This window comes from Staurois parvus, unplaced genomic scaffold, assembly GCF_062004578.1.
Source record: "Staurois parvus isolate SC_StPar_1 unplaced genomic scaffold, SC_StPar_1.0 ptg001612l, whole genome shotgun sequence".
Classification (NCBI taxonomy): Eukaryota; Metazoa; Chordata; class Amphibia; order Anura; family Ranidae; genus Staurois; species Staurois parvus.
In genome coordinates this window covers 46,674-60,883 of record NW_028319408.1, presented here as the reverse complement: position 1 = coordinate 60,883, position 14,210 = coordinate 46,674, and the positions used below count along the sequence as shown (strand labels likewise).

Here is a 14,210-nt window from a genome sequence, read left to right as displayed (position 1 = left end):
TCAACCATCAAAAGTGAATTCTTTTGGACATATGGTTGGCATAATAGAAAAGAAGGAGAGCCCGATGTCCAATAGAATGCACTTTTGATAGTAGATTAAGCGGCATTTATTGAGAGTACCCACCAGTACATAAAGCCAATGCGTTTCAATGATTGCTGACAGCGGTCACTCTCATTATTTCCTCCGAAACTGGAAAATATATAACCGACGTGGGAACTTTTCCCATTTAACAGCGTGCAGCAACAGCCCTGATGAAGGGAGAGTCTTTTCTCTTGAAACGTGTTGGCATGATGTACTTTCTCTCGATAAATACCTCAATCTACCATCAAAAGTGCATTGTTTTGGAAATATAATTGGAATAATAGAAAAGAAGGAGCGCCGATGTCCAATAGAATGCACTTTTGATAGTAGATTAAGAGGCATTTATTGAGAGTTCCCACCAGTACATAAAGCCAATGCGTTTCAATGATTGCTGTCCCTGGAATGACAGCGGTCGCTCTCATTATTTCCTTTGAAACCTGGAAAATATATAACCGACGTGGGAATTTTTCCCATTTAATAGCGTGCAGCAACAGCCCTGATGAAGGGAGAGTCTTTTCTCTTGAAACGTGTTGGCATGATGTACTTCCTCTCGATAAATACCTCTTAATCTACCATCCAAAAGTGCATTCTTTTGGACATATGGTTGGAATAATAGAAAAGAAAGAGCGCCGATGTCCAATAGAATGCACTTTTGACAGTGTTCACTCTCACTATTTCCTCCAAAACCTGGAAAATATATAACCGACGTGGGAACTTTTCCCATTTAATAGCGTGCAGCAACAGCCCTGATGAAGGGAGAGTCTTTTCTCTTGAAACGAGTTGGCATGATTTACTTATCTCTTAATCTACCATCAAAAGTGCATACTTTTGGATATATGGTTGGAATAATAGAAAAGAAGGAGCGCCCAATGTCCAATTGAATGCACTTTTGATGGGTAGATTAAGTGGTATTTATCAAGAGTATTCACCAGTACATAAAGCCAATGCGTTTCAATGATTGCTGCCCCTGGAACTACAGCGGTCACTCTCATTATTTCCTCCGAAACCTGGAAAATATATAACCGACGTGGGAACTTTTCCCATTTAATAGCGTGCAACAACAGCCCTGATGAAGGGAGAGTCTTTTCTCTTGAAACGCGTTGGCATGATGTAATACCTCTTAATCAAGCATCAAAAGTGCATTCTTTTGGACATATGGTTGGAATAATAGAAAAGAAGGAGCGCCGATGTCCAATAGAATGCACTTTTGATAGTAGATTAAGAGGCATTCATTGAGAGTATTCACCAGTACATAAAGCCAATGCATTTCAATGATTGCTGCCCCTGGAATGACAGCGGTCGCTCTCATTATTTCCTTTGAAACCTGGAAAATATATAACCGACGTGGGAATTTTTCCCATTTAATAGCGTGCAGCAACAGCCCTGATGAAGGGAGAGTCTTTTCTCTTGAAACGTGTTGGCATGATGTACTTCCTCTCGATAAATATTTCTTAATCTACCATCAAAAAGTGCATTCTTTTGGACATATGGTTGGAATAATAGAAAAGAAAGAGCGCCGATGTCCAATAGAATGCACTTTTGACAGTGTTCACTCTCATTATTTCCTCCAAAACCTGGAAAATATATAACCAACGTGGGAACTTTTCCCATTTAATAGCGTGCAGCAACAGCCCTGATGAAGGGAGAGTCTTTTCTCTTGAAACGAGTTGGCATGATTTACTTACTCTCGATAAATACCTCTTAATCTACCATCAAAAGTGCATACTTTTGGATATATGGTTGGAATAATAAAAAAGAAGGAGCACCCGATGTCCAATAGAATGCACTTTTGATAGTAGATTAAGAGGCATTTATTGAGAGTTCCCACCAGTACATAAAGCCAATGCGTTTCAATGATTGCTGCCCCTGGAATGACAGCGGTCACTCTCATTATTTCCTCCGAAACCTGGAAAATATATAACCGAAGTGGGAATTTTTTCCATTTAACCACTTGCCTACCAGGCACTTATACCCCCTTCCTTACCAGGCCAATTTTCAGCTTTCAGCGCTGCCGCACTTTGATTGACAATTGCGCGGTCATGCAACATTGTACCCATATGAAATTTTGATCATTTTTTTCTCACAAATAGAGCTTTCTTTTGGTGGTATTTAATCGCCACTGGGCACTTTACTTTTTGCGCTATAAATTAAAAAAAGTGCAAAAAATTTGAAAAAAAAAAAAAAGTTTATTTGTTTCTTTTATAAAATTTTTCAAACAGGTATTTTTTCTCCTTCACTGATTTGCGTTGATGAGGCGGCACTGATGGGCACTGATAGGCGGCACTGATGGGCACTGATAGGCAGCACTAAAGGGCACTGATAGGCAGTACTAATGAGGAGGCATGGATAGGCGGCACTGATAGACAGCACTAATTAGGGGTCACGGATAGGCGGCACTGATATGCAGCACTGATAGGTGACACTGATGATGGGTACTGATAGACGGCACTGACTGACATCACTTCTGGGCACTGACTGGCGGCACTGACTGGCACAACCCCTGGGCACTGACTGGTGGCACTGACTGGCAGCACTGGTGGGTGGCACTGGTGGGTGGCACTGGTGGACAGCACTGGTGGGTGGGCACAGGTGGGTGGCACAGGTGGGTGGCACTGGTGGGCACAGGTGGGTGGCGCTGGTGGGCACAGGTGGGTGGCGCTGGTGGGCACAGGTGGGTGGCACTGCTGGGCACATGTAGGTGACACTGCTGGGCACATGTAGGTGGCACTGCAGAGTGGCACAGGTGGGGGCACTGCTGGGCACAGGTGGGGGCACTGCTGGGCACAGGTGGGGGCACTGCTGGGAATGGGTGGGCGGGGCTAGTGGGCGCACAGCTGATCGGAACTTGCGGGGGTCACTGCTGGGCACCGATCATCAGGGCACTGATCATCAGTGCCCTGATGATCGGTGCCGATCCCCGCTCTGACAACTGCCGGTTCTCGGCAGTACTTTCCTCACGATCTGACAGCGTGAGGAAAGTGCAGCCGAGAACCGGCACTTGCATTTTCCTGTGATCAGCGTGTCATTGGACACCGCTGATCACGTGGTAAAAGGCCGGTGGGATCGGCCTTTCACCACATCTCGTGATCAGCTGTGTCCGTAGGACACAGCGATCACGGAGATCGCCGGGTGCGCGCCCCCTGGGGCGCGCAGGAGAGCGCGTTCTGGGAGGACGTCATATGACGTCCACTCAGAACTGGCCGGCCGCGGTGAAGCCGTCATTCGGCTATGCGCGGTCGGCAAGTGGTTAATAGCGTGCAGCAACAGCCCTGATGAAGGGAGAGTCTTTTCTCTTGAAACGCGTTGGCATGATGTACTTCCTCTCGATAAATGCTTCGGAGAACGCATTCAATTCGTAAACCCAGGTACGCCTGTATATCATTCTTAACACCAATCTGGTAAACCGCTTAATAAAGAAGTTGTTAATAATAACTATCGGAAAATAATGAGGCACACGCGATTCGTTTAATATCTAGATCTGTATTTGTTGAGGTGTATATGTACAATATTCCTCTGTGATGTCGGTATGTATAGAATATATACACACATGCTCCATGTACATGTCCTTTATACACCATAGGAATATATATCCATCCATCTTATATAGATTCTCTGATACAAACCTAGAAAATTAAAGTGCACGTCCATCTTCCTGAAAACACTATGATGGTCGGGGGAGGTGGGGGATTGGCACATCTCTTGTGATCAATGTTCCGGTATATTCTGGAAGTTGTCTGAGACATTTAACCTCTTGGCGCCGGCTGCACGCAAATGTGCAGCCTCCTAGCGTCTGGAACTTGACGCCGAGCGGCCGCACATTTACGTGCAGTTAAGAAAAACATATGTGCCCTGCGCGCTCCCAGCACACGTGTCCGGTACTCACGGAAAGGTCCCGATCTCCTCTTTCGATCGGGACCTTTCCCGATCATGTGACCAACGTGACGGCGAATCATGGCGGTCACATGACCCTAAAACACCGCCCCACCTTCCCGGCTTCTGAAACCCTTAAAGGGCCGGGAGGCACCGGCGCCAAGGGGTCAAGGAGAACTCTGGCCAAGCCCCCATTTTGTATGAGAGAGAGCAAAGAAGGGACTCCTGTTAGTTTACGACTTCTGTCCCGTCCCCATTGGGGAGATAAGGATAGGAAAAGCAGAACGCCTGAAAATACAATCGCAGTCAATTCAAAAAGGGGACGTCCATTTCTCGAAAAGGTTATTAATAAATACAAAGCAACGCGTTTCGTGACTAGTTGTCACTTCTTCAGGAAGCAGTGTTTGATGAATAGGAAGATTACAGGAAAAAAAAGGGGGGAGATGTGGGGTTAGAGAATCAATCAATAAAAATGTATATTCTATAGAAATACAATTGACATAAATAATCAAAGAAAAAAATTAAATATATTTGAATTAGAACAAGTTTCTCAATGGAAATTATATATTATTATTATTTATTTTTTTTTTAATTCTTCTTCTTATTTTTCTTCTATTTGTCATTCAAATTTATTGATATTCACTTTTATTATTTATGGCAACTGTATTTCCACCCCATGGTGTCACCAGCACAGGAAGTGAGGGCAAATCTCTCTAGAGGGGGCACAGACAGCAATGAATATATTTTATATTGGAATGAAGAATGGTTCTGTGGGCTCCCTATGGGGGGGGGGATATATTCCTGAAGTTCAGATTTTCTGTCTCAGGGTCAGTGGACTTAGAAATGAAGGGGATTATCCCCATCGGGGATACAAGGATCGTATCAACATGAAAACCCTCCCCCGCTCTAAACACAATAGAGTTTTGCTTTGACTTGAACCTCTGCTTGTCCATCCAGGGCTAAAAAAACAAGTTCACGTAATTGAGCACTCTCACCTCTGCACACTGCTTGTACTTATCCCACACCCCTCCCCCACATAAACTACAAGGCACCCTGGTCTGACTGTCTCCCCACCCCATGTTACAGTACCAGGATGGCAATAGGGTGTCATAGAGTTATACACTCCCCATACCCAGAAGTGGAAGAGTCTAAGCAAGTGGGGGGGGGGGGTGCAGATTATTAGCAAATCTGTTGCTTACTGTGCATGAGCAAGTACAGGGTCACTCTGCGCGTTATTTCCAATCGTATATTTCCAAAAAGTATCTAAAAGTGACCAAGTATTAGCCTCTTGCAGTTCCTGTACAGCAGGGATGGAGTGTGAGAAGAAAAAGCAGCACAAGGACCCAATCAGTCCATGTGCTGACAAGAAGCATACTGAAAGGAGCAGAATGATCGAGATATAAGCTCATCACTGCGCTGCTTCTCCTTTCACTGTCCAGTCACAGGTTGGGGGCTTGTCCGGGATGATGTGATCTTAGAGGAAGTGAGTTTGAATGATGCTGGACATCTAGTGGCTGAAAGAAGAACTGCAGGGGAAATCTCTGGATTTAAGGTGAATATTACAGCAAAATGTGTTTTTTTTTACCTTTCATGGGCTATTAAGTTTAACTAATTTTGACTGAAGTTCTGTGTTACAATGTCAGTCAGGTTTCTATCTGTCATTGACCCCGTTTGATGAGATCTTCCTCACTTCATGTCTCCGTGACGCTCATACGAGAAAAGGAGGATAAGTGGACATGGCTGTCACAGACAGGAAAGGCATGGACAGTCATAAAGACATTGTCAGAAGTTCCAACTCTAACAATGGATTTTAGTATGCGTCCAAATTAGAGAAATTATGCATCACTTCCTGTCTTGAAGGAAAGGGAGGGGAAACCCTTCAAAAAAAAAAAAATAAGCCTTGACACAGGCTCTAACCCTTTTTTGCTCTTTTCAAAACAAAATAAAAGGGTTTGGCCGGTGCTGGCCATCAAGCTCCACCATATTTGCATAGACCCTTTGCCATGGCAGATTCTAGGAGGTTAGGTTGTGGGAGAGTTAGGTGTCCATGTGCCACAGTAACATGGAGGCACAGGAGCCTTAAAGATGGCACCTCCAACATACGCTAAACCTTTATCCCCGGAAAATCCCAATACAAAGACTAACTACCCCCCTGCAGCCCCCTCCCATTCCCAGCATTATGGTCATTATTACAATACAGGTTGTCGTTCACCCCCTCCCCCCACCCCCCCATTATATATCCAGTCCTCCATACATGAGATGAGGTCATTGTATACAGAAATATTTCTCTGTGTATAGGTAGGGAGTGCCTTGCACCCCTTCCACCGTAGATATGTATCCAGTATCTTTATTTCTTATATACAAAGAGCATTAAGGCAGCACACAGCTACACAGACAGACGTATCCAGCGGGGGGCAGTGTGCAAATATCAGTGTGCAAAGTGCAGTAACCCACAGCAACCAGGCTCCACTATATTGCTGGCTGACTAGCTAAGCCTCAACTAACGAGAGATTATGTCACGTAATAGCAAGCTCATGAAGCACCTTTAGGGAAAATACCACCACTAGATGGCGCTGAGGATCATAGAAAATAAGTGTGATCCTCAGCTCCCTCTAGCGGCCATAAGATGGTATTTCCATGGACCACTCATATTTTTTTTTTTTTTTAAATCAATGAATAACATTCGACCTATAGAGGAAATAGAAGGAGAATGTTCAATTTTGCCCCATTTGCACAGATGCAATGTACCAGCAAGTTCGCTGGATGAATAGCTATGCAAATTTGAAAAACAAATCACCAGTTGAAGTATGAAAATTAAAAATAATTCACCAGTTGAAGTATGAAAATTAAAAATAATTCACCAGTTGAAGTATGAAAATTAAAAATAATTCACCACTTGAAGTATGAAAATTAAAAATAATTCACCACTTGAAGTATGAAAATTAAAAATAATTCACCACTTGAAGTATGCAAATTTAAAATAATTCACCACTTGAAGCATGCAAATTTAAAAAAAAATTCACCACTTGAAGTTTCCAGTGGTAAATTTTCCAGTTTTGTTGGTTATCATGGAGCAGTCTTCCCCCAAACCTGTCTTCGGGTCCCCGCCAACAGGGATAAATATCCTCATAGGGGGCAAAATCAAAATGCTGGGACATAACAAGGGCCCATTCACACTTGTGCTTGATGCATTGTGGCACCTGACCCTTTGTTTCTAATTCAAATCCCCTCCAAATCTCTCACAATGCAAAGTTTAAATGCTCTTAGTCTGGGGGGGGGGGGGGGAGGTGCAGGGGTAAGGTGTATTACTCACCCTACCTCTTGGTCCGGCACAGGGGCAAACTGACAACTCATAGGGCCTCCGGGCAATAGGGGATCATGGGGCCCCTGTGTCCTTGTCCAAACTCAAAAAAGCCTATGAAAAAGGTATCAGGAGCATCTCATGGGGCCCCCTACTGACCCCGGGCCCTCGGACAGTGCCCAAGTTTCCAAATGGTCAGTCCGCCCCTGGTCCGGCAGGCTCCAGCACTGTCCTAAAGCTTTGGTCCCTCAGCGTCCTCAGACACAGTGCAGGTCTACTAACCCTGGAAGTGAGCATGTGACCGCGCCCTGAAGTCGCCCTATAGAAAACACTGCGGGGGACCGGTCACGTAGATTGAGGAAGCCTGCTGGAGCCAATAATAGGGTAAGAAATACACCTTACCCCTGCACCAATAGACTAAGTGAGAATTTAACCCTTGAAGTGGGGTAGATTATGTCTCATATCCACAGCTCAGCATATGTGTGGTGGCAAAGAAGGTGGTCTTTAAAGCCCCCATATATGAGTCTATAGGTGCCAGAGAGTGTGCTCCCTGCATGCTCCCAGCAACGTGACCAAGTTGTCTCTACTAATGACTGGGAGCCAGCGGGACCGGTTCTCAATCATGTGACCAATGTGGCAACCATTCACAGTGGTCCCGTGATCTACCGGTCCTTTCCACCCACCGGACATAAAGACCCCAATAAAGGGATGCTGGGGCTGGGCAGGAAGGGGCTAAGGTGTAAACCTTATTGGTGATATTTTATTATTGAAGTCCCCTTTCAGTAACATTTATGTTGAGTATCAAATACCTGGTGACCCTGACGGTCCCGTTGGGTTCCTGGAGTTCTGTGCCTACATAGACTGCTTGCTTCTAATCGTAGCTACATGACCACAGGCAGGTGCGTGGCATGCCAGCAGTCCTGCAGTCAGCCTAATCAACATGCCCCCACCCTGCACTTCCTGTTTTAAAGACGCAACAGGAAGTTCAAGGAAACCTCCCAAAGTGAGGGCCTCTACAATTGTATTTGGAAAAATTGGTACTTGAGCCGTGGTTTTACCACCCCCAGATGATACAGCAGTGAAAAATTGGCTGGCAGCAGGATATTTTTAATGAGCAAGGTTAGGCCTAAATATACTAAAGATAACATGGACAGGCTGGAGTTTTACTACACCCCCTCTGGCTACCCTGTTAGTTTACTACCCTTAAACTAGCAGGGTAGCCAGAGGGGCTGGTACACATGCTATGCTTTACCACCATGCCAAAATTAATTCTTGTAATGACACCCCAACCTGTGTTATTTGTCTTTAATACATTTGGTCCTAGCCTTGCTACTTAAAACTGTCCTGCTGCTGGCCAATTTTACACTGCTGTATCACTTGTGTTACCTTAATTCTTGTAGTAAAACCCCAGCTTGTGGTGTTTGTCTTTAGTATATTTAGGCCTAGCTTTGCTTATTAAAAATTTCCTGCTGAGACCAATGTTACAATGCTGTATCATCCGTGCTACCCAAGGGTGGGCGGGAGGGGCGGCTGCCTTGGGCGCGGTGGTATCATGTGAGGTGGGGGGGCACTGCGTGGAGAGTTCCTACCTACAAGCTGACAGAAGTAATGACAGCAGCTTCACTACTCCCGACAGTTTAGTGCTGGAGGGGACGGGCCAGATTTGAAGAGGAGGAGAGCCAGGAAGAGGGGCGGGTTGTGCTCTCTTCCCCTCCAGCTCGTGCCACTGCAGCTATCCTGGATTGGGATTGCTAGATTGCCCCTGTGCAGTGTTTACCTTCCCCCATCTCTTTCCAGCAAAGAACATGGGTAGGGGGTGGATAAGCAAAGACTGCACAGTGGCAATCTGACAGCCAGTGGAATCCCTAGTGCATGGCCCCGATCCTATAGCCCCCCTATAGTGCTTGAATTTTGGGGGGGAGGGAGGGGTTTTTTGCTGACACATAATGCTCACACATTTTGGAGGGGCACCTGGGCACTAAATGACTTTGTCCCAGCACTGATGATACCTTAATTCTTGTAGTAAAACCACAACCTGTGCATTTTGTCTTTAGTATATTAGGGCCTAGCCTTGCTCATTAAAAATATCCTGCTGCTGGCCAATTTTATACTGCTGTATCATCTGTGGCACTTTAATTCTTGTAGTAAAACCCCAGCCTGTGCATTTTGTCTTTAATATATTATCATCTGTGGTATTTTAATTCTTGTAGTAAAACCCCAGTGTGTCCATGTTATCTTTAGTATATTAGGTATATTAGGGCCTACCATTGCTCATTTAAAATATCCTGCTGCTGGCCAAATTTACGCTGCTGTATCATCTGTGGCATTTTCATTCTTGTAGTAAAACCCCACTGTGTCCATGTTATCTTTAGTATATTTAGGCCTAACCTTGCTCATTAGAAAATAACTTGCCGCTGGCTAGTTTTATATTTATGTAGAATCTGTGGCGCTTTAATTCTTGTAGTAAAACCCCAGCCTGTGCATTTTATCTTTAGTATATTAGGGCCTAGCATTGCTCATTAAAAATATCCTGCTGCTGGCCAATTTTACACTGCTGTATTATCTGTGACACTTTAATTCTTGTAGTAAAACCCCAGCCTGTGCATTTTATCTTTAGTATATTAGGGCCTAGCCTTGCTCATTAAAAATATCCTGCTGCTGGCCAATTTTACACTGCTGTATCATCGGTGGCATTGGAGCCGACTCATTGGCTGATGAAGGTTGCTGCATTTTGCACATCATCATTGGCCTGAGCACTGCCAATTAGGAACAGCCTGCGCAGGGCCGTATTTCATCATACTCCATCGGCATGTGACACCTATACATTCCCCGTAATATTCCCAGCAGACTAAAGTGATTCATGCCTAGCACCCACACCTATATAGACAATATCTACAGACGTTATTGCAGCTCTACGTACAGGATAAAGCATCGAACCCCTATATATACCAAGCCAGAGAGCCGCCCTCCAACCCCAGGCTCTGTTCAGCATTGCGCCCCCCTTTGTATCCCCAGAGTCTAGCAGCTGCACCCGCTGGCTACTTTCTGCGCTCGGAATCGGTCCCAGGGAATGAACACCAACGCATACAGCGTCACGCCGCCCTCCAGGCAGTGGTGGCAGGTGCAGAGCGAATTCAGAGTTCCTCTTTTATCATCTGGCCGAGCTGTCCGAAGATGGGGCGTCCCGGTCTGAGTCTTCGGGGTCCTCGTTGCCGACGGATTCGCTGCTGGGCGGAGGAGACCTGATGGAAGAGGAAACACTTAAATCTAAACTCCACCCTCCCCTTCCGTCTTCGCACACTTGTAGCGGCTCCTCTCCTGGACTGGAATGGCTTACTCTGATTTCACCGCACACTGTGAGCTTCTCACTATGTGCATTAGAAGCTGCAGCAAGTCAGATAGAGCTCCTCCTCATTTCCTGACTGGAGGACGTCCAGCATCATCTAATTCTTTCCTCCTCAACATAACTTTCCCGTGGCCCCAGGGGTGGACTGAAAGCTAATGGGGCCCCCGGGCAATAGGGGATCATGGGGCCCCTATGTCCTTGCCCACATTCAAACCACACCCAAAAAAGCCTATGGAAGGGACCAAGGGCATCTCATGGGGCCCCCTACTGACCCTGGGCCCTCGGGCAGTGCCCGAGTTCCCAAATGGTCAGTCCGCCCCTGCGTGGCCCCACCCCTTTCATTCAATGAATTTCAGTTCTGCCAGTCATGGAGGCGCAGCACCATTTGTAGGTGGTATGCATGTAAATGTAGCCTGCCTAGGAACGCCCACTCCTCCAGCATTTTAATATTTGCATAACTCCTCCCAAAAGCCTACCCACTGCTTGCATCAGGGCTGGGGGGATTTCGGAGGAGTACTGAGGCAGGGTGCTGTGATATTTTCAAGAAGTACAGCACTACTGTCGGCCCCTCCCGCCAGATAAGATGAGCTTGAATTGCATAGAGAAGCACAGAGACCCAGTACTGGGCCTTACTGGGTAGCTGAACTTTCTGCAATCAGATGTTGGTTTGCCCACCTCTCTTCAGATTGGTTGATTAGCCTCCGACACGTCTCCATCTGCACATCGAGCCCTCGCTTCATGCTGCACATCTCCATGTATTCATGCAGGTGACGGGTCATGTCGTCCTTCGCTGTGGCCAGCTCCAGCTGTAGATCGAACACAAAGAAACATTCATCTGTCATCGAAGTATATCGAAAGCCAAAAATGTTTTCGCTGTTTTGGATAAAATAGGAAATGATTGCAGGGTCCTGTCGGGGTATTTATTGCCATCTTTGCCCCACTGGGGACATTCCCTTCTCTTCCTGTCTTGGAAAGAAGGAATTGAGGGAAATCTCTTTAGATCGCTTCTCTTCGAGAAGAGAAATAATATAGCTGTCTTCTGAAATGTGGATTTTGAAAAGAATAAAAAAGAATAGAATAGAATCGAAAATAATAGGCAAGAAGAGAAAGAATATAGCTGTCTTCTGAAATGTGGATTTTGAAAAGAATAAGAAAGAATAAAACAGAATAGAATAGAATAGAAAATAATAGGAGAGAAGAGAAGAGAAAGAATATAACTGTCTTCTGAAATGTGGATTTAACAATAGAAAAGAATAAAATAGAATAGAATATAAATTAATAGAATAGAAAGTACTAGAACAAAAAATAAAGGAATAGAATAGAAAATAAAGGAATAGAAGAGAAGAGAAAGAATATAGCTGTCTTCTGAAATGTGGATTTTGAAAAGAATAGAAAAAAATAAAACAGAATAGAATAGAACAGAAAATAATAGGAGAGAAGAGAAAGAATAAAGCTGTCTTCTGAAATGTGGATTTAACAATAGAAAAGAATAAAATAAAATAGAATAGAATATAAATTAATAGAATAGAAAATACTAGAACAAAAAATAAAGGAATAGAATAGAAAATAAAGGAATAGAAGAGAAGAGAAAGAATATAGCTGTCTTCTGAAATGTGGATTTTGAAAAGAATAGAAAAGAATAAAACAGAATAGAATGTAATAGAAAATAATAGGAGAAAAGAGAAGAGAAGAGAAAGAATATAGCTGTCTTCTGAAATGTGGATTTTGAAAAGAATAGAAATTAATAGAATAGAAAATACTAGAATAGAAAATAATCTGACTAGAAAATAAAGGAAGAGAAGAGAAGAGAAATAGCTGTCTTCTGAAATGTGGATTTTGAAAAAAATAGAAAAGAATAAAATTGAATAGAATAGAATAGAAAATGCTAAATAGAAAATAATGGAACAGAAAATAAAGGAATAGAATAAAATATAAAGGAAGAGAAGATAAATAATATAGCTGTCTTCTGAAATGTGGATTTTGAAAAGAATAGAAATGAATAAAATAGAATAGAATAAAAAATGCTAAATAGAAAACAATGGAATAGAAAATAAAGGAGTAGAATAGAAAATAATAGAATAGAAAAACAAAAAAAATAGACTAGAATACAACAGAAAAGAACAGAATAGAGTAAAATAGAATAGAAAATAAAACAATAGAATAAAATAGAATAGAAAATAAAAGGATAGAACAAAAAAGAATAGAATAGAAAATAAAATAATAGAATAGAAACAATAGAATAGATTAGAATAGAATACAATAAAATAGAAAGAATAAACCGCCTTCTGAAATTTGAATTTCAAATTTCAAATAGGATAAAACCAGCTATACTTCACAATGAAACAAATGTTTTCGTTCTGCACATGCCTACTATCAATCTGCCCTGTGAGCTGGAAGAGAGCCGAGAAACCCGCTGCTCTCCTGCACAGTGCTGGATGGAGATCGGGGTCGGGTCACATAACGGGGGCACTGGGGGGGGGAGATCCTGGACACAGAAGGGATTCCTACATTAAAGAATAGAATGCATTCGGATAAAAAACCTTAATAGTATTTTTGTTTAATAATTGGATGCAGAGCAGGACCAACCGTCACACTGACAGCTCCGTCCTGCAGGGACTGTATGATATCACTGCTCTGTCACTCCGACAGCCGCTCCCTGATCTATCAGGAGACGACGGTGCGGCTGTCACACCAATACTGGGGCTCCACTGATAGATACAGCAATGTCATCTGCAGGAGCGGGCTGTCAGTATAACAGTTCTGTCCTGCCAGTACAAAATGCAGTTGGGGGATATGAAGGCTTCCAATCTAGCTGCCCATCCCCCAGCACAGCATTGGGGGGGAGGTCTCTTTTCTATCTCACGACGGGCGTGATGACGTCAGCACTATAGCTCTACCCAACGTGTTTCGTCCACTAAGACGTCGCCACTGGGGCAATGGTGTAAGTTGTAATCTCGCCCCTTTGGCCTGCTTTAGGTCCCTTACCTCGATCTGATCAATGGTCTCTTGGTATTCCTTCTCCCGACTCTTAAAGAGAGACTCTGTATCTTTTATCACCTCCTCCAGACTGTCATCCTGGCCCTGGACAAAGCAAACAACAAGAGGACATTGTGGAATATTCCGGGCCTTACATTCAGCTGTAACTGGCAGACCAAACCTTATCATGTGTTTCATTTTAATTCCGTATTTGGTTGCATTTCTCCTTTTTTCCATTGTCTGAAGGCTCGTGTCTGCTAATGTTAAAGCCCAACTCTGGGCACAAAAAAACCCTGTTCAGTGGGCCACCCTTCCCTGCACCACAAGGGGCAAATGCTCGTGAAGTCTTGGGGGGGTTGCAGAAAAGGTTGCATTACTTGCCTTATGCAGGCCATAGACGGTTCGTTTATCGGACGATTTTTCATCCGAAAAACATTGGTCATTTGTTGCCACCAATGATTGCAAAAATCGGCCGTTTTTTGCAAGTTTTCCAGCGTGACCCATAAAAGAAATGAGGAGGAACCGTGAAAATCGGCCAATGACATTGCCCCACTAACAGTGCGAAAATCGGCCGATTATTCTTTCGGACGAAAAAATCGTCCGATAAACGAACCGTCTATGACCTGCATTACTCTC

General features: G+C 44.0%; 1 protein-coding gene across 1 annotated transcript in view; it reads right to left on the bottom strand.

Annotated features, from left to right (window-relative positions):
* Window positions 1-3,541: 3,541 nt before the first annotated feature.
* The window catches only part of IFFO1 (intermediate filament family orphan 1), a 41,839-nt gene continuing 31,170 nt past the window's right edge, over window positions 3,542-14,210 (bottom strand). The window contains exons 6-8 of the mRNA XM_089663006.1: window positions 13,584-13,679; window positions 11,274-11,404; window positions 3,542-10,494 (exon numbers count right to left, since the gene is read on the bottom strand). Coding sequence (XP_089519132.1) covers window positions 10,404-10,494; window positions 11,274-11,404; window positions 13,584-13,679 — 318 coding nt within the window. The 3' untranslated portion in view covers window positions 3,542-10,403. The remainder of the gene's footprint in view (window positions 10,495-11,273; window positions 11,405-13,583; window positions 13,680-14,210) is intronic.